The sequence below is a fragment of the Phascolarctos cinereus genome, unplaced genomic scaffold (assembly GCF_003287225.1).
Source record: "Phascolarctos cinereus isolate Bilbo 61053 unplaced genomic scaffold, phaCin_HiC Scaffold_3;HRSCAF=262, whole genome shotgun sequence".
NCBI lineage: Eukaryota > Metazoa > Chordata > Mammalia > Diprotodontia > Phascolarctidae > Phascolarctos > Phascolarctos cinereus.
In genome coordinates, this window is record NW_027555736.1 from 259,239,559 (window position 1) to 259,267,302 (window position 27,744).

General features: G+C 36.9%; 1 protein-coding gene across 8 annotated transcripts in view; it reads left to right on the plus strand.

Annotated features, from left to right (window-relative positions):
* FERMT2 (FERM domain containing kindlin 2) overlaps window positions 1-27,744 on the plus strand; it is a 141,505-nt gene that overhangs the window by 108,975 nt on the left and 4,786 nt on the right. For 3 of the 8 annotated variants that reach the window (XM_020974886.2, XM_020974880.2, XM_020974882.2), the window contains 6 exons: window positions 6,979-7,103; window positions 20,786-20,892; window positions 21,035-21,256; window positions 22,647-22,670; window positions 23,221-23,241; window positions 23,764-23,888. In XM_020974886.2, coding sequence (XP_020830545.1) covers window positions 6,979-7,103; window positions 20,786-20,892; window positions 21,035-21,256; window positions 22,647-22,670; window positions 23,221-23,241; window positions 23,764-23,888 — 624 coding nt within the window. The remainder of the gene's footprint in view (window positions 1-6,978; window positions 7,104-20,785; window positions 20,893-21,034; window positions 21,257-22,646; window positions 22,671-23,220; window positions 23,242-23,763; window positions 23,889-27,744) is intronic. The other 5 variants (XM_020974883.2, XM_078151584.1, XM_020974885.2 and 2 more) reach the window with 2 other exon arrangements.

A 27,744-nucleotide genomic window follows, 5' to 3' on the forward strand; every position in this document is an offset into this window, starting at 1 on the left:
GAATCATCATTTTTATGGAACTCCTTGAATTGCTCATTGCAAATGTAAATAAAAATACCACAGTGAAGTTGTGTACTAAAATCTGTTGCCAAAGAGTAAAGGAACAGACAGGTTCTACAAAGAACTCCATGAAATCTTCTAAGTTAAGACAATACATTGGGCAATTTCAGTATAAAAGTAGGCACAGAGAAGAACAAAAACAAAATAACAAAAAGTGTGTTGAATAGAATGTTATAGGAAGAGGCTAAATGTTGTAGAATATAAGGCTTTTGAAAAAGTACATCATGAATTGTCTTCAGGAAGAGCTCCAGAACTCTTTCTGGTGGTTCCTCCTATTGGTTCTAATTCTTACTTAGAACATCATTAATGTGAAAATATATTTAATGGGAATGTATATGTATAGCCTATATCAGATTGCATGCCATCTTGGAGAGGGAGAGAAAAATTTAAAACTCAAAAGCTTATGGAAGTGATTGTTGATAAATCAAAATAAATTAGGAAAAAAATTAAAATGGGGAAAAAAAAAAAGAAGAGCACCAGTAGGTGCTAGATGTGGCAAATATTAAACAGCATCGCAAAGGGTAGAATTTACTGTCTTAACAAACAGGAAAATGGATTGGTAAGTTATGTGAGTTACTTTTTATTAGTTAGAGTGAAGATCAGAGTCGGTAGTAAATTTCAAGAAAGGATAAAGTTTAAAAAAATATGAATTGCAACATTTGAAATTCTAAGATCTATGTGCCCTATTCAAGGAAACATTGTTTGTGGCCCCAAAAATGTAAAAGGTAAACATACTTATTTTTCGTTGCCATTTCTTAAAGAAGTTTGATCATTGTCAAAGTTTGAACAGTCATTCTAGCAAGTAACCAAAATGAACTAGCAAGTTCTTGATTTTCTTGCCAATTAGAGAAACATGGCAGACAAAGGGAGTGTTGTTATGGGATACAAACTAAAAAAAAATTTAAAACATGACTAAAGCCATTGCAGTATATTAGCAATAGCATTGCCTCAGAAAACAGTAAAGTAGTAGAGAAGAAAATAAATATGCAGAAAACTTGACATACAGCCAAATTAAGCTATATGAGTTAAAGAAGAAGCATTTATTAAGCATGTCAACATACAAAGTACTGTACTAAATACTGAGGATGCAGATGAAAAGGTAGAGATAATACTTGCTTTCAAGAAATGCATTCTGATGTAGGAGACAACACATAAAAGAGATTTCAGCTGCAAGTAAGGTGAAAATGTACCATGGTCTTTTGGGTACAGCAGCAAAGCTAATAGTAATGCAGCTTCTTAAATGTCATTTCCACTGATAAAATCATATAAAATCCAGACTTTATTTCCTCCTTCTCTTCACCCTGGTAAGCCTCCCACCTGAGGTTCTTCTCTCCTCATTGTTAACTCCCTCTCTGAGACAGCCATTTTAGGAAAGACCTCAGGCATGCCTTCTCCCTCACTCTCACCTTTACTCCCTAGATTCCATCTCCTTTTCCTCACCTGCTTCATTTCTTCTACCTCCTCCCTTATGTATGTTATCTTCCCTCATTAGAATGTAAGTTCCTTGAGGACAGGGATTGTTTTGTTTGCCTGTGTTTGTATCCGCAGCTCTCAGTACAGGACCTAGCACTTGCTTGTAAAGCACTTAAGACATGCTATCTCTATGTGTCTGCTTGTCCGTCTCCTCTCCTTTGTTCTCACTCCATCTTCCCTTTCCCCTCAAGCCATTGGACAGCACCAAGGACTTGGGTAGAGAGGACTTTATTTTCTGAGTCTTTGCTAGCTGCTGTTGTTGACAGGTGGTGTTATCAGCACTTGCAGAAGCAGCTGCTTTCCAGGATGATAGCCTGCAGCGACAATTCAGACAAGACTGACAGTGGAGTGGTGTGCCTCGTTTTATTGCACTTTGCAGATACTGTGGAGTTGGTTTTTTTGTTTTGTTTTGTTTTCACAAATTGAAGGTTTGTGGCAACCCTTCATTGAGCAAGGCTGTTGGTACCATTTTTCCAATAACATACTCTCACATTCATGTCTTTATGTCACATTTTAGTAATTCTCACAGTATTTCAAACTTTTTCATTATTGTATCTGTTATGGTGGTCTGTGGTCAGTAATCTTTGATGTTGTTTTGGGGCACCATGAACTGTGCCCATATAAAATGGCGAACTTAATAAATGTTTTGGGTTTTGACTGCTCCACCAGCCAGCTGTTCCCTTGTCTTTCTCCCTGTGCTCGGGTCTCCCTCGTCCTTCAGACACAAAAATATTGAAGAATATTAAACAAACTTAGTTGATAAAGCAACAGTAGGGCTTGAGAGGATTGATTCCAATTTTCAAAGAAGTTCTACTGTGAATAAAATGTTATCAGACAGCATCACCTACCACAGAGAAATCTTTCATGAGAGGAAGAGTCAATTGATACAGCAGATTTCATTGTTATCTTATTTTAAGAAATTGCCCCAGTCATTCACTTCAGCAGTCACCACCACCATCAACATTGAACCAAGACCCGCCATCAACAAAAAAAGATTAATTCACTTGGAGGCTCAGGTGATGATTAGCATTTTTTTTAGCAATAAAGTATTTTTAATTAAGGTATCTACATTTTTTTAGAAATAATACTAATGCACACTTAATAGACTGCAGTATAGTGTAAACATAACCTTTATATGCACTGGGAAATCAAAGAATTCATATAACTCACTTTATTGCAATATTTGCTTTATTGCGGTGGTCTGCAACTGAACCCACAGTATCTCCAAGGTATGCCTTATAGTTACTTTCTCAGATGATGGCTTCAGGGCTTAGGCTGGAAATAGCACCAGTCTTCTGGGAAGCACAGTCAATCCCCTAATAATTTAGGTTCAATATTAGAACAAAATGAAGCACGTGTATTTCGTTCAGCGGTTAACAAATGAAATTTAGGGGCAGCTAGGTGGCGCAGTGGATAGAGCACCAGCCCTGGATTCAGGAGGACCTGAGTTCAGATCCGGCCTCAGACACATGACACTTACTAGCTGTGTGACTCTGGGCAAGTCACTTAACCCCATTGCCTAGCCAAAACAAACAAACAAAGAAACAAATGAAATTTACTTGGCCATAGAAGAAGTGTATTCGGTAGGCATTGAGCACATGTTGCTTCAGTTTGGCAAACACCCTTGCCTGACTTTCACCAGTCAAGCATCAGAGAACTGGAGCTCCTCTCGACTACTTTGTACCCCAGCGACAAGGAAGTAAGGTAAAAAAACCTGAGCCTGTAGTTCCTGGAGCCAGCCAGGTTTCAAGGATGGTTTCAATGCCTTTTATGGAAACACTGGTCTAACTTTGATGAACACTAGGGTCAGAGTGTTTCTTCTGCCACATTTGCCATTCCCAAGGCTCTTCGGCTTGCCGGCCTTTTCAGTGGCAGTTCATCAGTGATTGGTGTAGGTGGTAATGAGAAAGGCCGATGAACTACTCCACAGGAACTGCTTCCTCTAAGGATTGCTCTGGGGGCTATATCATTTATAAATGAAATTGGAGAGATAATAGAAATAATATCCAGATCATTTATCCATTTGAAGCTTATTATAGTATGTAGTCTAAGATTTTGGTCTAAATGCAATTTCTGTTAAATTGCTTTCCAGTTTCCCCGAATTTTTAAAAAAACATTTTTAATAGTTAAGACCTTACCAAAGTACCTGGCATCTTTGGGTTTATTGAACACTGTGCTCTTATGTGTTAATTTGCTTCAGTATGTTGTTTACCTAATTTGTTCCACTGATCAGTGTTTTTTTTTTTTAACCAGAATCAAGTTGTTTTGATGGGTAGTGCTTTGTAGTATAGTTTAAGAGCTAAGTCTTCTTTCTTCCTAATTTTTTTTCATTATTTCTCTTAACGTTCTTGACCTTTTGTTCCTCCCTTTGATTTTTGTGGCTATTTTTTCTACTAATATAAAATAGCCTCTTGGTATATTGATTGTTATGGCACTGAAGAAGTTAAATTAGCTAGTATTATCATTTTTATTATATAGCATGACCCAACCATGAGCAGTTAATATCTGTACACTTATGTATGTCTGTATTTCTATAAAGAGTATTTTAGAGTCGTATTCATATAATTCTCATGTGTTTCTTGGCTGGTGGTATCCCAGATATTTCATACATTCTATAATTGGGGCTTTTTGTTTGTTAGTTTGTTTTTTAGTTTCTCTGTATTGCTTCCTTTTAAGTTTGTAAAAGCCCATTTTTTCAAATACTGGTATCTCCCCATGATGATCTATGCCTGGAAATCATGAAATACCATAAAATTTCACGAATCATAATTATAAATGACTCAAAATATAAATGGAGAAACATATGAGCAGGTATAAATAGCATATTATCAGTGCTGACTTATATGATGGTATAAAACAGGAGTTCTTAACCTCAGATAAATTTCATGGTGTCCATGAATTTGGATAGGAAAAAACCTAACTTTATTTTCACAAACTTTAACTTAAATTTAGCATTTCCTTTCATTGAATGTAAGCAACAAATTTTATTCTGAGAAAGAGTCCATAAGCTTCACAAGACTGCCAGATGGGGTCCATGACCCTCAAACAGTTAAGAAACCCTAACATAAGGGGCAGCTAGGTGGCGTGGTGGACAGGGCACCGGCCCTGAGGTCAGGAGGACCTGAGTTCAAATTTAGCCCCAGACCAAACACTTGACACTATCTGTGTGACCCTGGGCAAGTCACTTAACCCCAGTTGCCTAAAAAAAAAAAAAAGAAAGAAAGAAAGAAACCCTGACATAAAAGATCTCATCTAAGAAATGTATCATCTTAAAAGAAAATGGGCTGTTGTCATGTAGGAAGAATAAAGGACAGCACAGAATGGTAAAAGAGCCAGAGGAAAGCCTCCCAACATACTTTGTAGAAGTTGCATGTAGCATTTATGAGGAAACTTGAGAAGATGGTACAGTTAAAGGTGAAGTTCTCTCTCCTTCCACACCAAATAATACAGGAGCCTCAATATTCAGAAAACTCAGCAGTGACAAGAAGAGGAAAAAGTTAAAGAAGCCATCACTCAGTCAGAAAACATTTACCAAGCATCTAGTGTCTGCCAGGCACTGTGCTAAGCACTCGGTATACAAATACAAAAAAAAATCTTACCTTCAAAAAGCCTACAAACTAATGGGGGAAGACAAGATTTAAAAGAAAGCCAAAAAGCTGGAAGGAGGGCTGGAGTAATTGGAGAAGGGAGAACTGGGGAAAGCATAGTGGAAAAGTCAGAGAAGTTCCAAAGTAGTATAGCTAAAAATAAGGATACTTCACAAGGTAATTCTTTCAGGGGGGAAAAAAAAATTGAAGACCAACTCATGGACTCATGCTGCAACCCCCAGGGTTGTAAGTATTTCAAGTCAAAACTTTTGGAGTTTACCCTTTGGTGTAAGATAGGCCAGGTGGGTCCCTGCTGCAAGGGAAGGTGGAAGCCCTTGGGGCACTCCACTCCCAAGGCTTATATCTCCCACCCACAAACATACTTGATGCTGAGAAGCTAGCCTGTGGTAATCCTATGGCCCCATGTGGCTAGGACAATTTTAGGCAAATAAACTTGTTGGTAGCATTCTGGGGAGACCTCTCTCCCGAACAACCTGAAACCCCTAATGGCTTCTGTTCCAGAACATGAGCTAAGATTGTAGAAGCTGGGGGTCAGGAAAGTAGAGATATGAGGAGACTGGACAGGAAGCACTGGTCATAACTTGAATACAGCAAAGGAGTAAATAAGTAGCTATAGGAGTGATCCAAGCGTAAAGGTTTCTCAGACCAGGCCAGCACTCCCTCTCACAAGTATCCTAGGGGACCCTACTCCCCAACCTCTCTTCATGAACAGCCACTGGAAATGTGCCTAGGGACTAGTGAGTCAGTTGCCAGAAGAATAGTAGACCCCATAAGAGAGGAGCTGGTGAAGGTGGAGAAGGGGTTCAATTATAGTCTCCCCCCAGACTTGTGATTTTCACCTCCTTTTTGCCTGGTTTTCCTTTTGTAAATTATGAGACTGCTCACCTTTGAAGACTGCTCTTTAAAGATAGTTTGTTCGTATGGGGCCCTAGGCTGTGACTTTTGATTGATCAGCACTTTGCTCTTGAACTAAATAGCCTAGATACTGCTTTAATATTATGGGAATATAGTTACAGTTTTAAAGAAAATTAATCACTGGAAATGTATGTTTTAGGGTTAAATAATAAAACTTCTTGATAAAGGAATAACCTTTATTAAATTTTGTATTGTGAGAAACCCATATCCAGAAATTCTTGGTGTCCTCTGATTTAAATCTGAAATTATTGGGATTATTATCATTGTTATTATAATCATTTGCCTCTTGTCATAATAAGATTGTCCCAGCCAGAATTTCAGGAACAATTTTATGGTGTAGTAGAAAGAGTGCTAGACTTAAAACCTAGAGAGAACCACATAGATCTCACCTCCAGTATTTTCTACCTATGTGGTCATATGCACATCAGTTTACTTCTCTGAACTTCAGTGTCCTCATCTGCAAAATGTGGGTATGCTTTTAGTTCTGATCTCACTGGGTTGTTAGAAAGATCAAATGAGAATGTGCTTTGTACACATCAAATTAAATATACCGCAATATAAATGTTCACTGTTATTATCATTCTTTAAGTTGATTCTTACTTTAGGAAAATGTTTATTATTTGGTTCTTGGTAAATATTTCCACTGAAGTTGCTGTTTCTTCCTGTGAATTCTGCTAAAAATTAGAGGTATTAGCATATGAGACTTTCCATGCCAGGGTAAATCATTATAAAAAATGCAAAATGTGTTTGTTTTTAGAACTAAGGGAATAATGACTTCTGTGTAGAGTTATATTTGTTCTAAAATAGCTTAGAAAACCAATACATTTGTCAGTATCCTTTTATATAAAATTTGACTAGCAAAACTTTACTTTTTTAATAAGCGGCTAATTTTATAATTTCTTGAATTGTGTTTAAAACATAGGCCTAAGAAATTGACTCTAAAAGGTTATAAGCAGTATTGGTGCACCTTTAAAGATACATCTATTTCTTGCTATAAAAGTAAGGAAGAGTCCAGTGGAACTCCCGCTCACCAAATGAACCTGAGAGGTAAGAAAACTTTCATTTACACTTGCCTGGAGGGGCAATTGATCTCTCACTTTCATATGGTCTCTTGTACTCTTCTACTTCTCTCTTACCTAAATCTGTGGAATTATAGATCAAGAGCTGGAAGGGACTTTAGAGATATTCTAAGTTTAACCTTTCATTTTTCACATGAGGATCTGAGGCCTAAATAAGTGACTTGCCCAGGGCCAACCTGTTTTTATAGATAGGAGGCAATGATAATTATTTATTCTTCATAAATTTTTATTCTCTATTTTATAGTTGTCAGGTGAAGATATACCTATTGAAAGCTTTTATTTTTCATGTCAACATTTACAGTGCTTTATCCAGTGTAAACTCTTCAATTTTCAAATGTTAGGTGTTTATCTAATAGTATACATGGTATATTTCCTAATACAAGCCTGTTTATTCTTGGGAGGCAGAGTGGGTGGGCAAAACTTTTTGCTTTTCTAGGGGTTGCGGGTGTTAACTTTTAATGAAAAATGCCTGGCAAGATAAAATATCCAAGTGAAATAAAAAAAGGATGGAAAGAAGCAGCTAGTTGGTGCAATGGATAGAGTGATAGACTTGGAGTCAGGAAGAATTAAGTTCAGATCCTTTCTCAGTCCCTTATAAGTTGTGGGCTTCTGGGCAAGTTACTTAAAACAAAAACAGACAAACAAAAACCCTCTTTGCCTCAGTTTCCTTATCTGTAAAAATGGGGATAATAATAGCACCTATTTCCAGAGTTGTTATAAAGATAAAATGAGATAATATTTGTAAAGCACTTCGCAAGCCTTAAAGCACTGTATAAATATTATTATTATTAGTTTCACTAGTAATATTTTTAGTGTTTTACTTTGCAAAAAGGGGAAAATCTACATAAAAGTATTATTGCTTGCTTTAATTTGTAAGTTATTTTTTCAGTGAAAAGCATTTATTTTCTCTCAACTTCCACGTCCATCCCCCATAGCTAAACAAAAGCCTCATAATAGCTATGCATAATCAAGCAAAACAAAAGCTTCGCATATTGGCCACATATGTCCAAAAATTTGCATCTCATTCTGAATGTTTAGTCCATTACCTCTCCATTAAGAAATGGGTAACGTTCTTCATTATCAGTCTTCTGGAATCATTGCATTAATCAGAATTCTTAGTCTTTTAAAAGTTGTTCATTTTTACAACGTTGTTATACTGTAAGTTATCATCCTGATTCTGCTCACTCCACTCTGCATCAGTTCATTTCATTTCAGAACTGATTGAGATCAGTCTTTCCAGGTTTTTCTGAAATCATCCCCTCCACCATCTCTTTTGGCACAATACATTTCATTCATATATCATAATTTGTTCATCCATTCCCCAATATATGGACAAGCCCATAGTTTCCAGTCTTTGACAGAACAAAAAGAGCTGCTTGTAAATATTGTTGTAAATGTAAGCAAGCACACCTGTTCCTGTTTCTTGTATCTCTTTGGGTTATAGGCTTTTAGTAATGGTATCTCCAGAGCTTTGGTTTATACATAGTTTAGTAACTTTTTTGGGCAAAGCTCTAAACCGCTTGAATTTCTATAATTTTATTAACTGCTGTGCTTTTATTTAGACTTGGTCCTATGTGTACCTTTTTTCATTAAGTTACTTTTGTACTTAGGTGGACCCTTGATTTCATTATAGTCTTCCCTCCGCTGATAAAGATCACAGCTACCTCATACCTTCTCCTTCTTACTGAATGTTTGTTGAAAGGAATTGAATTTTATTGAATCCTATGTGATTTCTCAAATTTTTTTTTATCATGAGTTGTCCAGGGTTTCTAATCCTTTTTTAGTTACCAACACCTGTGATAATGCCACTTCTTTTGTACAGGTTGCCTTTAGTTACGTAGTACAACCTGTTTACTCTTGGGGAAATAGAGAATTTTAATTCTTCAAGATTATGGTATTCCATAATTTGTAGTCATTACAGTATCGACAAGAGGACGTGGTTGGTTGATTGTCAGTGGTCAGAGAGGACCAAAATGACATCACTATGTCAGGGTCAAGGTACAATGTGTCTGACGGGGGCAGTCAGATCAGTATGAGCTCAGAACATTCTACCACAGGTTGGGCACAAATAATTCATGTGAATATTTGGAATGGAGATATCTCTAAATTTGTACATCTTATTTCTTTTGAGCTACTGCAGTTCTGCTTTGCAAGGTGTTAAGAATGGGTTTTTGCAACAGCAGCTGTTTTGAGTTCATTGCAAATAATGTCAGGGGCAGCTAGGTGGCACAGTGCATAGAGCACCGGCCCTGGATTTAGGAGGACCTGAGTTCAAATCCAGCCTCAGACACATAACACTCACTAGCTGTATGAACCTGGGCAAGTCACTTAACCCCATTGCCTAAACCAAAATAACAATAATAATAATAATAATAATTTCAGAAAGTTTCCTATACTCTATATACCTCAATCTTATTTCCTCCTCATTTCTGGACCCTGCTCCTTCTGTTTGCTATTGTTTAAGCTGCATGTCATTGCCTGGAAAATTTGGTTTTCCATTGTGAATAATTATATTAATGTCTTTCACATCACCATAGATCACACAGAATCAGAGTCAAAAGTCCATCCAGTACAACCCATATTCAAAGAGATGTGGTCTCAATAACATACCAAATAAGTGGTCATCCATTCTTCACTTGTGACAGGAGCTTTCTATCTCCTGAAGCACTTAGTAGTTCTAAGTCATAGGAGGTTTTTGTTCGTATCATGCTAAATTTTTCCTCTCTGCCACTTCAACCTATTATTACTGGTTCTGCCTTCTAGGACCACGCAAAACAAGTCTAATAATCCATTTTCTGATGATGCCATTCCCTAAATCTTGTACTCCCTAGGATAAACATTCACAATTTTTTCATGTAGTTCTTGTATAGCTTAATGTCTAGTCTGGTCACTGTTGTGATCACGTTTATCTAGATGAACTACAGCTTTTCAGTGTCTCTCCTAAAATGATGTCCTGTAAGAAATTTTTGGAAAACTGGAAATCAATTTGGTAGAAATTAACTTTAGACCAATGTTTTATACCACGTACCACAATAAATTTAAAATCCATATGAGACTTGAAAATTAAAGGTTGTACCATTAAATAAATAGAAGGAAGCAGTTAGCTTTCATAGCTATGGCTATAGAGTTCTTAACTATACTTAATGATTAATTATGATTAAGCGTTCTTAATCATAACATATAAGAGAGGCAATCATACATGCTAAAAGATAATTTTGATTACATAAAACTGGAAAACTACTGCATGATTAAAATCATCATAATGAGGATAAGAGTGGAGGCTGTCAGATGAGAAAAAATCTGTATCACATTTTAATAAGGGTTTGATATCCAGGATAATTGGGAATTAATACAGGTGGGTAAGTGGTCAAGGGATATGGACAAAGAGTTCTCAAAAGAAGAAGTGGAAGGGGCAGCTAGGTGGCACAGTGGATAGAGCATCGGCCCTGGATTCAGGAGGACCTGAGTTCAAATCCGGCCTCAAACAGCACTTACTAGTTGTGTGATCCTGGGCAAGTCACTTAACCCCATTGCCTAGCAAAAAAAAAAGAAGAAAAAGAAGAATTGGAAACTATTAACTACCATATGAAAGATTGTTCCAAGTCACTAATAATTAGAAAAATGCAAAACAGAACAAACCTGAGGTTTCACCTCATACTCAGCAAATTGGCAGAGGTGGACTAAGATGGAAGATAGTCAGTTTGAAGGGGCTGCAGAAAGCCAGGCACGCTAGTACATTATTGGTGGAGCTATGAGTTGATCCAGTCATACTGGAAAACAGTTTTAAATTATGCTTTCAAGGAAGTAATTAACATGTCCATAACTTTTGACCCAAAAATCTCACAGCTAAGAGTATACCAAAGGAAATCAAAGACATAAAGGTGCCATCCTTGTTTCACCCTATCTTATTAGAAAAACTTCTAGCTTATCCCCATTACAGATAATGCTTGCTGATGGTTTTAGATAGGTGCCACTTATTTTAAGAAAAACTCCATTTAATCCTTTGCTCTCTAGTATTTGTATTAGGAATGGGTGCAATATTTTGTCAAAAGTTTTTCTGCATCTATTGATATAATCATATGATTTCTCTTGGTTTTCTTATTGATATGGTCAGTTACACTGATAGTTTTCCTAATATTGAACCAGCCTGCAATCCTGGTATAAATCCATTCATTTCTCTTAGATTGTCAATTTTCTCCAGAGATCTGTCTTATCTAACTTTTCTAAAATCTATTCTTCTCCTTAACTTGTTTGTTCTTTATTTTGTGGTTAAATTTGTCTAGTTCTGAGAGGGGGGAGGTCGAGGTCCACCTCCAGTATAGTTTTGTTGTCTATTTCTTCCTGTAACTCCCTTAACTTCCCCTCTACACATGTGGATGCTATACCACTTGGTGCATGTATGTTGAGTAATGATATTCATTGTCTATGGTACCCTTTTAGAAAGCTGTCGTTTCTTTCCTTGTCTCTGTTAATTAGATCTATTTTTGCTTTTGCGTTGTCTGAGATCACGATTGCTACCCCTGCTTTTTTTTTACTTCAGCTTGAAGCATAATATATTCTGCTCCAGCCTCTTACCTTTACTCTGTGTGTGCCTCCCTCAGCTTCAGATGTGTTTCTTATAAACAACATATTGTGGGATTCTGGTTTTTAATCCAGTTTTCTATCTGCTTCAGTTTTGTGGAGGAGTTCATCCCATTCACATTCACAGTTATGATTACTAACTGTGTATTTCCCTTCATCCTATTTTTCCACATGTTTATACTTTTCTCTGTCCTTTCACCCTGTCCCTCCTCACCAGAGTTTTGCTTCTGACTGCCACCTCTTTCAATCTGCCCTCCCTTCTGGCAGCTTCCCCCCTCCCTTTCTTTTTCCTTTTCCCCTCCTACTTTCCTATAGGCTAAGATAAATTTCTATACCTGAGTGTGTGTGTTATTCCTTCTTCAAGTCAAATCCAATGACAGTAAGGTTCAGACAGTGCTCATCCCCTCTCTTCTTTCCTCCTACAGTAATAGGTCTTTCACACTTTTCATGTGATATAATTTACCCTGTTCTGTCCCCCCTTTACTCTTCTCCCAGTACAATCCTTTTCACCTCTTAATTTTTTTATATCATTAAATCGAAGTCAATTTAGATCTATCCATTCTATGTATGCTCCGTCTAACTTCCCTGATAGAGTTACAAGTATCATCTTCCCATGTAGGGATGTAAACAATTTAACCATACTGAATAACAAGTTTTTTTCTTTTTTGTTTACCTTTTTGTGCTTCTCTTGATTCTTGTATTTGAAAATCAAATTTTCTGGTCAGCTTTGGTCTTTTCATCAGGAAAGTTTGGAAGTCCCCTACTTCATTGAATATCCATCTTTTCCCCTGAACAATTATGCTCAGTTTAGCTGGGTAGTTGATTCTTGCTTATAATCCAAGCTCCTTTGCCTTCCAGAATATCATGTTCCAGGCCCTCTGATCCTTCAGTGTAGAAGCTGCTAAAATGTGTCGTCCTGACTGTGGCTCCATGGTATTTGAATTGTTCCTTTCTGGCTGCTTGCAGTATTTTCTCCTTGACCTGATCGTTCTGGAATTTGACTACAATATTACTTGGAGTCGTCATTTTGAGATCTCTTTCAGGAGGTGATTGGTGGATTCTTTCAATGACTATTTTACCTTCTGGTTCTAGGACCTCAGGGCAGTGTTTTTTGAAAGTTGCTTTCCAGCTCTTTTTTTGATCATAGCTTTCAGGTAGTCCAGTGATTCTGACGTTGTCTCTCTTGGATCCATTTTCCAGGTTAGTTGTTTTTCCAATGGGGTATTTTACAGTTTCTTCTGTTTTTTTATGCTTTTGATTTTGTTTGACTAGTTCTTGATGTCTCATAGAATCATTAGCTTCCACTTGCTCAGTTATAATTTTTGAGGAATTATTTTCTTTGGTTAGCTTTTGTACCTTCTTTTCCATTTGGCCAATTCTATTTTTTAAGGAATTGGGTTTTTTTTCAGTCAGTTTTTGTGCTTCCTTTTTCAAGCTGTTGACTCTTGCATAACTCATTTCTTTTCCCAATTTTTCTTTTGCCTCTCTTACTTGATTTTTAAAGTCCTTTTTGGGCTCCTCCAAGAGGACTGTTTGGGCTAGAGACCAATTCATCTGCCCCTTTGGGGCTTAGCATGCAGGCATTTTGACATTGTTGTCCCCTTCTGAGTCTGTGTTTTGATCTTCCCTATCACTATAATAGCTTTCTATGATCAGGGCTGTGTTTTTGGTTTTTTGCTCATTTTCTACTCTATTTCATGATTTTTAAAGTTGAGCTCTGCTTCTGGGGTACAGGGCACATTGTCCCAAGCTTCTTATGCTAGGGGCCAGGGGCCTGGTCACTGGCTTTCTATGCTGGGGCTTCAGGGGCTGGACAGTGGCCCAGCCTAGTTATGCCTGTTGTGCCAGGGGTTCTAGGGCTGGCAATTTGCCTTATGTGCTGAAGCTGGAGGCCTCATAGTTGGCCTGCTATGCCACTGACCTGCTGAGCCAGAACCAAGGGGCCTCAGTTGCTGCTCTGTGCTGTGGCTAAGAGCCTCCCACTGGCTTACCCAGACACTGCCTGCACTAGACTGTGGTCCCTTTTACCCCAGTGAAACATATACCTTTTCTGAAGTCTTTTGAGGTTATCTTAAGCTGGACTTTTACTCTGTTTTTTGGGGGATTTGTTTAGAGGCTTGATGCAACATTGATTCCAAGGGAAACTAGGGAGAGCTCAGGCAACTTCCTGGCTTTTCTCTGCCTCATACTATCATTCCTATGCTAGCTGTACTCCTTCCCATTAACTATCAGCTGGGCATCATTTCCTGATGTCTTGGTACTCTTAGAGAATGAGGGACAAACAACAACCTGTGAGTAGTCCGAGCTGCCCCAATGGCTGGTTCCAGTTGGGCAACTCAAATCCTTCCTCTCCTTCTCCTCCTATTCCTTCTCTCCCCTCTTCCCCTTTCTCCTCTTACCTTTCCCTTCTCCATTCCACATGGGGTATCACACCCTTACCCATGGGTACTCTGCCCAAAGGAATGTAAATTTTGATTGCTGAAACCTAGCAAGATATCTTGGAGTTTGCTGGCTGGATTTCTTTCTTAAAGACCATGCCTCAAACCTGATTTCGCTCTGACATTCATTGATTGGTCAACAATAGGTCCCAGCCCAAGTACCACTTAATGGTCATTGTTTGGGCCCTCAAAGTGAATATAAATAGTAATTATTTCTGTTTTGGCCAGAAACCCCTCCCAGATTGATTTTGTTTTAATTAGATAAAAGGAGCCATTTCTTTTATTTCTTAACTTATTTCTTAATAAGCCTTAAACACTGAATGGATGTTGCCTCAATCATAATGAGAACTTTAGCTTAAAAAGACCAAGGTCTCCCAGGCATTCAGGGCCATCTACAGTTGTCCTGATCTGTATTTTACCACTGGACCCAGATGACTCTGGAAGAGAAAGTGAGACTGGTGACCCTCCTCACTTCAGTCCAATTCACTTGCAAGTTGTGGCATCACCTCCCTGATGTCATGGTCTTCTTTGAGAACAAAGGACAAACAACAACACCAACACCATCAGCTGTGCCTTGTCAACTCTTTTGCCTTCTTGTTAAACTCCAAGCTGGATTCCTACCACCATGTGCCTCCTTCAGTCCTCTTCATGTGCTGCTGAACAGAATAGAGAAAATCACAGAACCATTGACTGGGTCCATGAAAATTTGTGCTATGTTATGTTATCTCAACTGAATCTTCACTGTAGCTAGGCATTCCATTCCCCACAATCTTCTTTGACCTCACCTCATAATGCACTGAAAAAATTCAATCCATTTACCAAAAATTCTCTTTTCTCTCCTCTTCCTCACCTCACATGGCTCAAACCTCTACCTGTACTGTGTCCTCTTTCGCTCCTTTAAAAGAGGTGGTTCTTCTCTTTGCCAAGGCCAACTCCTTTACATATACCCTTGATTCCATCTTTTCCTGTATTCTTTAGCAAATTGCCTCTCACTCTAACCTTGAGTGTCTCCCTTTTGTAAAAGCTTTTTTTTTTTAACTGCCTAAAAACATGCCCGGGTCATCTTCATCCTTATCAAAAAAACCTCTTCCTTGGTCCTAGCATCCCCACTAGGTGATATCCTCCCATTCCCAGCTGAACTGAGCTGAAAAAACTATCTACTCTAGGTGTTTTTCCTCTCCTCTGACTTCCAACCTCATCATTCAACTGAAACTGTCCTCTTCAAAATTAACATTGTTTCCTTAATTGCCAAATTGAATTCCTTGACCTTTCTGCAACATTTGAAAAAAGTTGCCCACAGCCTCCTACATACACTTTCTTCTCTAGGTATTTGTGACACTGCTCTCTCCTAGTTCTTCAGTCTCCTTTGCTGGATCTTCATCCATGTCATGCCTACTAACCATGGATGTTCCATAAGTCTCTGTCTTGGTCCCTTTTCTCTTTTCTTCTTCTTCATTCAATGATCCCATCAGATTCTATGGGTTCAATCATCATCATCATGATTCCCACATCTGTATATCCAGCCCCCTAATCTTTCTCCTAAGCTCTAGTCTCATGTCACCAACTGCCTTTTGAACATCTCATATTGGATGTCCTAAATGCAGCTAAACTCAACATGTCAAAAATAGAACTCATTATCTTTCCCCTCACACCCTCCATTCTTCTCAACTTTTATATTATTGTGAAGTCATTATCATCTTCCCAATCATCCATTCGTAAAACCTGTTCTATTCTGACTCCTCACGCTCATTCACCCCATAAATCTAACTTGTCAAATCTTGTCAGCTTCTCCGTATGTGTCCCCTTTTTTGTACTTGGATAGCTACCACTCCAGTGTGATCTCTCATCATCTCACACCTGGACTACTGCAATAGGATTCTAACTAGTTTCCTTCCCTCAAGTCTTTCCACTCTAGTACATCTTCTACACAACTTCTGCAGTGATTTTCCTAAAGCATAGGTCTGACCATGTGTTTCTAATACTCAGTTGATCCCAATGATTCCCTGTTCCACCAGGATTAACTGTAGCATGTTTTGTTTTGGCATTTAAAACCCGTTACCACCTGACCCTTTCCTGTCTTTTCTTTGTATTCTTTTTGGTCCCTTCCATGTATATTCCATGATCTAGCCACAGTGACCTACATGCTGTTGCTCACAGGCATGATATTTGCACTGTCTGTCCTCCATGCCTGGAATGATCTTTCTCTCTTCATTTCTGTAGTAGGTCTTTCCCAATCCCATCAGCTTTCCACCTAAGATTACCTTCCATCGATACTGTATATATTTATATACATGTTGCCTCCTCCACTAGAATGTTAGTTTCTTGAGGGCAGAGACTGATTTTGGCTTTCTCTGTATCCCTGGTGCTACACACATTACCTGGCACATAATCAATACTTAATAAATGCTTCTTGACTATTTCTGACTATTATTACCAACATTTGGTCCTGAGAAGAGTTGAGAAAATGCACCTCCTTTCCTTCCTTGCCAGGGAGTATGGGGGTCTGACGCAGTTGACCAAACTGCTTTTTTTCCATCTTTTTTCTTCAATTTTTTAAAAACTGTATTCAGGAGAAGGAAAGAGATATTTTCAGAAATTATATAAAAACAAAATACATCAGTAAAAAAAATTTTTAATATCCTGGAGCTCAGGGAATTTAGATGTGCCTTTGGACATCAGTGCTTTGAATGTAAGGATCTAAAACAACTCCAGAAGACTCATGATGAAAATGTTATCCACATCCCACAGAGAACTTTAGAGTATGAATGGAGATGGAAGCATACTATTTGCTTTCCTTTTCTTTTGTTGTTTTATTTTGTTTCTTCTTTCACATGGTTCCTGCCATTAGTTCTAATTCTTCTTTATATCCTAATATGAAAATATGTTTAATATGAATGTATAAGTAGAGCCTATATCAGATTACATGCTGTCTTGGGGTGGGGGAGAAAATTTAAAGCTTAAAGTCTTATGAAAGTGAATGTTGAAAATGAAAGATTAATTAATTAATTATAAGAAAAGAAAGAATACTATGTTTGCTTCTTAAATAGGACATTTACCATAGCAATGGCAAACATCGTAGGTTTAACACCTTGATTGTCAGTTCTCAGTGGATTATTGAACAGTTATTTCTGTATAGTTGCACGTCATAGATTCTTGTTTGAATTTAAAAGAAGCAGAAAGTATACCTGGTCTGAGAATATTCAAGGCTGTTTTTGTAAGGGAAACATTTCTAATCAATAAACAATAGACACAGAGGAATCTTTTTTTTTGTAATTGAGGATCCCCATGTTAAATACATCAACCATCATAAAAATTTCATTGAGTTGAAAAAGATAGGCACATGAGTTGGTAGTTATTGCCTTCCTGGTTACATTTTCTTGACTAAATTACCCTGTAATTTTCTCCATTATTTTGTGGTTTCCTCTTGGAAGTATTTTGAAAATTAATTGATCCTGAGTGCTTGTAAAGTTATATCATTTACAGCTGGATTTCTTCTATATATTTTTGTTCAGGCTTAGTCCCTCTTTCTAACTTTATCATCTTATGGATCCTGCCATTTTCTTACATGATACATGTGTTACAGTAAAAACCCAATTGTAGGGATACCCAGTCACTAATAGAACAGTGATGCTGTTGACATTTTTGCCTCAAGGTTATTTGTTATCCATCTGGTTTCAACTTAAGTGCTCTTCCCAAAAATTTTACTTAGCAAGATGTGTTACCAAGCATACAAAAATCATTGTTTTCCCCAGCTGCTTTTTACTGTGACATTCCTTGTCCTCCATTATCCAGCCATAATCTCCTGTCATTCCCTCTCTCTCTAACATCTATTGTGTATCTTTATTTGGACCTGAGATCCTTCTACTCCATGGTAATTTCCGAGGCCATCACTGCTGCTCTAGCTTCACTTTTCCTCCCTCCCCAAAGTTGACCCAGTCATTAATCAGTTCAACATATACTTTTTGAATTCTTTGTTTCTTTGTCCTGTTGTCATTCAAGTCAGGATTACTCCAACCACCTATCCTTCTCTGTATGTACTCACCTGCTACTAAATGATGAACTAATTTGCCACCATACTGACTAGATTCACGACAAACTTATATTATGTAATCTCAGTTGGGCCCTCAGCAAGACAGTCCTTTTATATTTCCCTAATTGATCATCACACTCTACAGTGGCTTATTCTAAATCTTCTCAAGTCTCTCGCCCTTTCATCAGAAGACCACCTCTCATATTTTACTGAGACTATAGAGGCCTATTGAAAATCTTTGGGCTTTTGCCCTCAATAATGAAGCAAACCCAGAGAAAATTTTAAGTTTATTAAAAACACCAAGGCAGAATTACTGTGTTGGTGGACTGGCCACAAGGGACCAGCCCCCAGTATTTGAATCAGGGCTACTTTTAATAGAAGTACAGTCTTTTTTAATAAGAAAGATAATCCTGCTAAGACCCACCTCTCTGAAAGAGGATGGGCCATTGCATCTCAGCTCTTCCCCCATTGCCACATCATAGGGAAATAAGATTAGAGGTAAGGGGGATGGGATTTAAGCACATGTGACTACATGAAACCTCACATATAAGGGATGGGATCAAAGTTCATCCACAGACTTGCTGACACCTCTCACAAAAGACAGGTTAACACTATCCAGAAGACAAACCAGTCTGGAAACAATGGAGATCACTACATAAATTTCAGCAGGCCATTTGCCATAAACTCCATCTTCCTTGTTTTACTTCTTGAAATGCCTTGACATCACTTCTCCCTTCCCTCTTTCACTTTTTTTTTTCTTTGCTACAGTCTCTGATGATTCCTTATCTAGGCTAATTTCCCTACTTAAACATTTCCCCTCCTCTGTCTTCCAGCAGATTATTCCCATAATCATCTCTTGTCTCTCTAATCTTCAGTCGCTTCCTGTCTATTGCCTCATGCTCTTCTGCCTGCAAACACTGTCTCCCATCATTAATGCTTTCATCTGATCCCCACAAGCTTTTATTAGAATGTAACCTTCCTTTAGGGCAGTCAGGAAGATCTGAGTTCAAATTCAATCTTAGCTGTATGACCCTGGGAAAATCACTTGACCTTTATCTGCCTTGGTTTCTTCCTGTGTAAAATGGAAATAATGAAAGTGCCTACCACCAGAAATTGTTGTCAGGATGAAGTGAGATAATAATTGTGAAGCACTTAGCACAATGCTTGGCACGTAGTAAGCATTGTATAAATGTTGGCTGTTGTTGCTGCTGTTATATCATTGCCACATTTATTCGGTTTGTCTATTTCATTGATTCATTTATTTAACTTTAGAATTCTTATTTGATATCATTAAACTGAATCAATAATTATTTTATAATGCTCCCCTTGCTAATTTTTACTCCCTTATATGACCTGTGGCCTAGAAGTAGGCTTTTTAAAACAAAATACTTAATTACTTTCACTTAATAGTAGGGAGGAACATTTAAAAATATTCTAGAGATAGATTTTTATATTTTTATCCCTCATATATATATTTTATACATAGAAGAATATGGTCTTTGAACTTTCTTCACAGAAGCATTAGAGGTAGTGATTTGTTAATATTCTTGAAGGTTTTTCCACAAATACCAGATTTCAAAAGTTTCTCCTGTTATTCTCAGAGGAAAATTAGAATTATGATATCTGAGTAAATCTTTTCTTGAATTTGCCTCATAAAGTTTTTTTCTATTGTGAACTCCAGTAGGGGCATTGCCATCATTTACTCGTATATTCTTTCTTGATAGCTATAAAAATAGGAACTTCTACCATATCGTCTTCCATACACAATGAAGTACAGAGTTCCTATCCTGTATGGTCTCTGAAATGAACATGAACAAATTGATGCATGATCTCTGAAGCCTTTGCCATAGCTGTACTATTCTTAAGCTATCAACGCTGCAGGTTCCTATAATTAATATAATCTTTGTTCCTGAAAATTTTCCCGGAAAAAGAAATTCTGAAATTGAGTTTTATTTCCCACTTTCTCATTTATGTAGTTGCATATAATTTTGTTTAACAGATTTATTCCTAAAATATTATGAGTTGAATTTGTTATTGTTGTTGTTCAGTTGTTTCAGTCACTTCTGACTCTTCATGAGTCCATTTGGGGTTTTCTTGGCAAAGAGTAGAATGGTTGGCCATTTCCTTCTCCATCTCATTTTACAGATGAGGAAACTGCAACAAATAGGGTTAAGTGAATTGCCTAGGGTCACAGAGCTAGTAAATGTCTATTTGAATTCATGAAGATGAGTTCTGTCTCCAGGCCCAGCCCTTTATCCACTGTGCCTCTCAGCTGCTGGAATTTTTGTTTTGTTTATTTATTTTTGTGATTCACATTGTATTTTGAAAGTAATTGCTGTTTAAAGAAATCGCTTGTTAATGAGAATTCCTTTCATAAAGAAACTGTGCCAGAGACCACTTAGATTACCACAAACCAAATTCTATAAATGTAAACTCCTTAAGGAGTTTGGTTCCAAGTTCATGCATTCCATAACAGTGATAATGAACTTTTTGAGTCACTACAAAATGAAAGTTTACTTAAGGTTTGGAATTTTGTGTTGAAGATATATTGACCTATAATTTTAAAAAAAATGAAAATAACTTTCTCATTTTAAATTATAGGATGTGAAGTTACTCCAGATGTAAACATTTCAGGTCAAAAATTTAATATTAAGCTCCTGATTCCAGTTGCAGAGGGTATGAATGAAATTTGGCTTCGTTGTGACAATGTAAGTTTTTCATTTAAAATACAATATAAATCTTGGTTCTCACTTTCATATGTAGGGGCCATACAATCATTGAAACCCCTCTTTATTATTATGTTTTTCATACTTATTTAAATTTTACTATTAAATTTCTCTGCTGTTGTAGGAAAAACAGTATGCACACTGGATGGCAGCTTGCAGATTAGCCTCCAAGGGCAAGACCATGGCAGACAGTTCTTATAACTTAGAAGTTCAGAACATTCTTTCATTTCTGAAGATGCAGCATTTGAATCCAGATCCTCAGTTAATACCTGAGCAAATCACAACTGATATTAATCCTGAGTGTTTGGTGTCACCTCGATACCTAAAGAAGTACAGAAATAAGCAGGTATCCATTTCTTAGTACAGTTTTATTGTGTTTTGTTTTAAATATATATATGTCATTAGACAAAAATAAATTAGTCAAATTTAGCTTTATTTTTCTTATTTACTTAGAAATTTTAATGAGCATTCTTCGTTTCCTACCAGGTGGATAGAGAAAACTAAATTTAGTTACACTTGATTTATATTTAAATGATCTATTTAATAATAATTAGTAAAATAGATTTCCTTTGATGGAAATTCTCAGAAGTTTCAGTCAGTCAGCATTTATCTTGGCATTTCAGATGGTTCAGGTTACAGTGAGATTTTTGTATGATATGTGGTAAAGAGTAGTAAGGAAAGGAAGAAATGTTATTCTAGAGATATTTATGGAATTTTGATTTCAGTTTTAAAAAGAAAAGTAAAACAAAGAATAAATTCATTATAATTCTTTTAACAAATACTCTATAAAGAGATATTTTTATAGGTTACAGTTTCCAGAAGGTAAGTTTTCAAAAACCGTCAAGGCAGACCCTCAGCTTTTAGCAATTAGTGTATATACTATGTCATTATCAAATTAGCATCAGATGAGAAGCTCAAATATAATAGTGAGAGCTACCAAGCATTTTAATGATGTCCAAATCAAATTATGAAATCTCTTTCCCGTAGATCTTTAAGATGGCATAGTTATCTATCTTTTAGAATTTTGGACACAAAGCCATAGTAGTCTTAAATCAAGGCCTATATTAAAGGCCCTCCCAGTCATATAGATTTTGGTTTCTTTTTATAGTAAAGTTTAAAAATATTATATCCTTTATTCTTCTGTTTCTGTCATCAATGACTTATTTCATTAGCATAGCATAATTAGTTTCTATTTACTCAATACTAAATGGGCATGAGGGGCGATAGATGGAGGTCTACAGGTCTTCGTCCCACCAAAGTACTTTGTAGACTAAAAAATTTGAAAACCACTGGACTACATTACTCTTTATGACTCTTTGCCTTTATCAGTCCATATTGATCAGAGATGCATTGCATACTTTTGAATCAATAGTGTCAAAATTTAACACCATTTTAGTCTCTTGAATCTATTTCACATTCCACACAAAGATTAACATTATAAGACCTGCCATAGATGTATTTTAAACTGATAATAAACTGATTGTCTTAAGAAAAGCTCTGGGGGCAGCTAGGTAGTGCAGTGGAATAGATATTGGCCTTGGAGTCAGGAGGACCTGAGTTCAAATCTGGCCTCATACTCTTGACACTTACTAGCTGTGTGACTCTGGGCAAATCACTTAACCCTATTGCCTAGTCAAAAAAAAAAAAAGAAAAGAGTTGCTCAGTTGTTATATCTGATAAATGTCTACTTGAGTAGCGTAGTTCTTAGACAGTAGTGCTTTTTTTTCTCTCTCCAGGGAAAAGGATTCAAAAAGCAGATGGTAATTGAAGGCTCTGGTTTACTGCTTTAATTTTAGAAACAGTATGCTCATTGTAATGTTTAATGCACTTGATTTTTTAATTTTACTTATCTAAAAGAGTAGTGCATGGATGGGTATTACTTTTTACTGCCTCTGAGGTAATGATCTATTTTGAATATTTATGTTGTTTTCCACTTTAAAAATAATGAGTTCTACTATAACCAGTTACAGCTTGGAAATGAGATTAAAAAGTGGTTTTTCTCTCTTGTGTATTTTCTCCTCACAAATGTGTGCACATATAGAAGCTTAGTGTTTTAGTAACACAAAATTTTTAAATGATTTCAAGTAGTTCTTAGTATAGTTCTCAAATTAAAATGGATCTGTGCTTCCTTGTTTTCATTTCCATGCTTACATTCATTTTGCTTGGTTTCTTCCTAAGGAATTTTGCATGATTTTTGGCTATAATTTTGGTTTGCAGTTGACTATGACTTTTTCTTTGCTTTGTTGCCATTTTCTGATTCCTTTTTTTTCTTTCTGCTTCTTTTTTCTTTACTTCCATTGCCATCCACAGCCAGGCTATATAAGAGATTTGGTAAGTTCACAGTATTTAAAAGTAGACACATAACAGAGAATAACTTCACTACTCTTGTATTTACACTGTTTTTATGTGTATATATGTATGTGCGATGTAAAAAAAAACAGTCTACAATTTTTTCTGGGTTACTTAAAAATAAAAAATGCTTTCTAATTATTTAAACACAGCAAAACTGCTAAGAAATATCTTCTGCTAGAAACTTTCATTTCAATAACTCATTCCATGCTTACATTTTGAAGCCAGTTTTATTCTTCAGAGAAACCATCGTGTAGGACAGAATAATTATTTTTATGGCACATAAAAGCATAGCCATACTTTTACTTATAATAGATATCTCCAGTGGCAGCTATGTCTCATGATATTTTTTATATTTGCTATGGGGTAATGAATTAAGCATTAGAAATTAATACCAAGTTTTTTTGTCACTAATTAGTTTATATTCTTGTCATGTATATTTTTAGCATAACAATAATTCTTTAAAGATTACTAATAATAAAGGTGATGTTTAATTATATGCAGATCACAGCAAGAATCCTGGAAGCTCATCAAAATGTAGCTCAGATGAGTCTTATTGAGGCCAAAATGCGATTTATTCAAGCTTGGCAGTCTTTACCAGAATTTGGCATCACACACTTTATTGCAAGGTTGGTGACACTGTAAGCTTCAAAAATTATGAATTTATAATAAAAATATGAAATATGAGTTCTCCTTTCTAATCCCATATCTGTAACCTAACCTTTAACATCATCTCCCATTTTCTATTTTCGGTTGTCTCTGAGGAAGGAGGTGGCCTTTCTCCTTGCCAGGGTCAGACCTTCTGTTTGTGCTATTGATCCCATTTTCTCTAGCAGATTGCCCCCTGTCCTCCTGTCTTTAATTTCCATTCTCTTCTTTTACATTGGCATCTTCCCTAGTGCCAATAAATATATCTTCCTCCTACTTGAAAACTTTCATATGACCCCAGAATCCACGCAAGCCATTGTCTTATGTCTCACTTCCCTTTTATCTCCAAACTATTAGAAAAAACGATCTCTGTTTGTTGCCTCCACTTCCTGGTATTCCAGTTACTTTTCATCCCCTTGAAGTCTACCTAAACATTCAACTGAAACTTCTCTTTCTAAGGCAACTAATAATCTTGTAAGTGCTAACTTTGATGGCTTTTACTTAGTTCTTATGCTTCTTTACTTCTCTGCAAGAGTTAACAATGTTGATCACCTTCTCCCTGGGTTTTCATGACACTGCTCTCTTCTGGTTCTCCTACATTTCTGAATACTCCTCACTCTCCTTTCTCCATCTCACTTCCACCCCCTCCATAACAGTCAGGTCCACAAACATTTATTAAATACATAATATGTACCAGGCACAGTGTACAAAGAAATCCAAAGACCCATTTCTCCTGAGAAGTTCTAAAGGGAGAGAGACTTGAGACAAGGAGATTGGTTAGATGCCTGTTGCATTATTGAAGGCTCCTGAGCCTACTACTCCACAGTAATAGTTGTATAAGTAGAGAGAAGGGGACATATACAGAAAAGGATGGGAGTAGAGTATTGACTTAACATGTTGGCTGTATGGGATGAGTGAGGACAAGAAGTCAAGGATGACACTAAGGTTGCAAGCCTGGGTAACTGAGGATTGTGGTATTCTCAACAGTAATAAAAAAAAGTCCAGAAGAGGTGGTTTGAAGGGAAAGGTAATGAGTTCTGTTTTCACTATTGAATTTGAGATGCCTAGTTAGTGATGTGATTTAGGAGAAACATTAGAGAGATGATAATTGAACCCATGAAGACTGAAAAAGTGATCAAGAGAGATAGAGGGAAAAGAGAAGGCTCAGGACAGAGGGACTCTCATGGTTAGTAGATGTGATGTGAATGCCAATTGAGCAAAGTTGAGAAGGAGCAGCAAGCAGGAGGAGAACCAGAAGCAGTGTCACAAAAACTTAAAGAGGAGAGAGCACTCAAGTAAAGAGGGGGAGCAACAGTTTCAAAAATGGCAGAGGATTCAAGAAAGATAAAGAATAAGGAAAGCTCATTAGATCTGATGATTACAGGATCATTGGTTCTGTGTACATCCATTTTTGGAAACATGAAAATAAAATGACTGAAATATCCATACACTTTCAGAGATTCTAACTACTAGAAATATATCCCAGGGAAGTCATTGATAAAAAAAAAGAAAGTTCCCATATACACCAGAATATTTAGAAGAACATTTTTTTATAGTAGCAAAAAATTAGAAACAAAGTAGATGCCAATCATTTGGGGGATGGCTAAACAAATTGTGGTACATGAATGTAAAAAAAAAAAAGCCATGCTGTAAAAAACAAGAAATATGGATGAATACAGAGAATCAAGGAAAGACTTGAATGAATTGATGCAGAGTGAAGTAAGCAGAGCCAAGAAAAGAACATATGCAATGCGAATGATGTAAATGGAAAGAACAACCCAAAAAGAATTGAAAAGGGAGTGTTGCGAAATTACAAAGAACAATCATGACCCAAAGGAAACCAGAAGATAGCTCCCACTACTCCGTTGCAGGGATTGGAGGTCTGTGGGTGTGAAAGATTGTGTATTTCTTTATGTTTTTCAACATATTGATCATTTTTGCACATTGTTTTTTCTCTTCCTCATTTTCTTTTTTTTTTTTAATTCTTTGTTGTACAAGATGGCTCTATGAGACAGGGAGCAGAAAAATATAGAGGGATATTTAGGTGAAATAAAAACCAAATGATAATAAAAGATCATTGGCAACTTTGGAGAGAGCAGTTTCAGTTGAACAGTGAGGCAAAAATCAGGACTGCTAAAGGATTAGAAGCAAGTAAGAGAGGAAGAAGTAGAGTGCAGTGTGGTTCACCTAGTGTAAATAACTTTCTCAAGGAGTTCAACTGAGGATAGGAAATACAATAGGATGATAGCTAGAGGGATGGTAGGATCATGGGAGTTTTGTGTGGTTGTACCAGTTTTCCAACAGGGTTCTTTTTTTTTTCTCCACATATTCTCTCTCTCTCATCAGCTTATTTGTATTCAACTATTATCTCTACTTGTATATGGCTTGTGTATACACATAGTTGTTTGCATATCTCCCCCACTGGATTGTGAGCTCCTCTAGGGTAATGGCTGTTCATTGCCCTTTTTTTGTATCCCTAGCACTTAGCACAGTACTTGACATATTATAGACAGTCATTAAATATTTATTGGAGGGAGAAGCCAAGAAGAGGAAAGGCAGGGATTCACCTGAGCTCCCCCCCAAAACCCCTCTGAACAACTTTAAGTAATACCTCAAAACAAATTCTGGAGTGGTAGTCACTAAAGGAGAGAGTGAATCAATTTTCCAACCCAAGACAACTTAAAAGGTCAGTTGGAAAGATGTATTGTATCAGGGCAGAAGTGGACTGCAGTTCAGTGTAGACGGCACCTCAGCAAACCATCAGCAGGCCTTGTAGGCAGTCGAATCAGTGGCCACAGTAGCAGTTTCTCAGCCCATCGACGGGGGAGTAGGGTGGAGGGTTGGGAAAGGCAGTGAACAACTGGGTCAGAAGGCTGGCACTTCGCTAGCACTAGGGGCAGAGATGCACAAAAATACAAGGAAGAGAAGAATGCCTTGAAAAGCTCACTGAAGAAAATAATTCCTTAAAAGTTAGAATTGGGCAAGTAGAAGCTAATGACTATGAGACATCAAGAAACAAAATCAAAAGAATGAAAAAATAGAAGATGTGAACTATCTCATGTGAAAAACAACTGATCTAGAAAATACTTCCAGGAGAGATAATTTAAGAATTATTGGACTATCTGAAAGCAGTGATCAAAAAAAGAGCCTAGCCATCATTGTTCAACTGCCCTGATATTCTGGAACCAGAGGATAAAATAGAAATTGAAAGAATCTGCCAGTCACCTGCCTCTTCAGAGAGATCCCAAAATGAAAAGTTCCAGGAATATTATAGCCAAGTTCCAAAACTCCCAGGACAAGGAGAAAATATTTTAGCCAGAAAGAAAAAGTTCAGATATTATGGAGCCACAGTCAGGATAACACTAGATTTTGCAGTTTCTACATTAAGGGAATCAGAGGTCTTGGAATATGATATTCCAGAGGGCAAAGGAGCTAGGATTACAATCAAGAATCATCTATCCAGCAAAACTAAGTATCCTTTAGAGGAAAAAAAAATGGACATTCAGTGAAACAGAGAACTTTTCAAGCATTCCTGATGAAAAAGACCAGAGCTAAATAGAAAATCTGACTTTCAAATAAATACAAGACTCAAGAGAAGCATGAGAAGGTAAATAGGAAAGAGAAATTACAAGGGATTCCATAAGGTTAAACTTTTTTATTTACATTCCTTCATGGGAAGATACTTGTAAGTTGTTAGAAGGACTATACATGAACAGAGGACACAGGTGTGAATAGAATATGATGGGATCATTATATAAAAAATAAAATTGAAGTGTGAGAGAAAGGAATGCACTGGGAGAAAGAAAAGAGAGGTAGAATGGGGTAAATTATCTGACA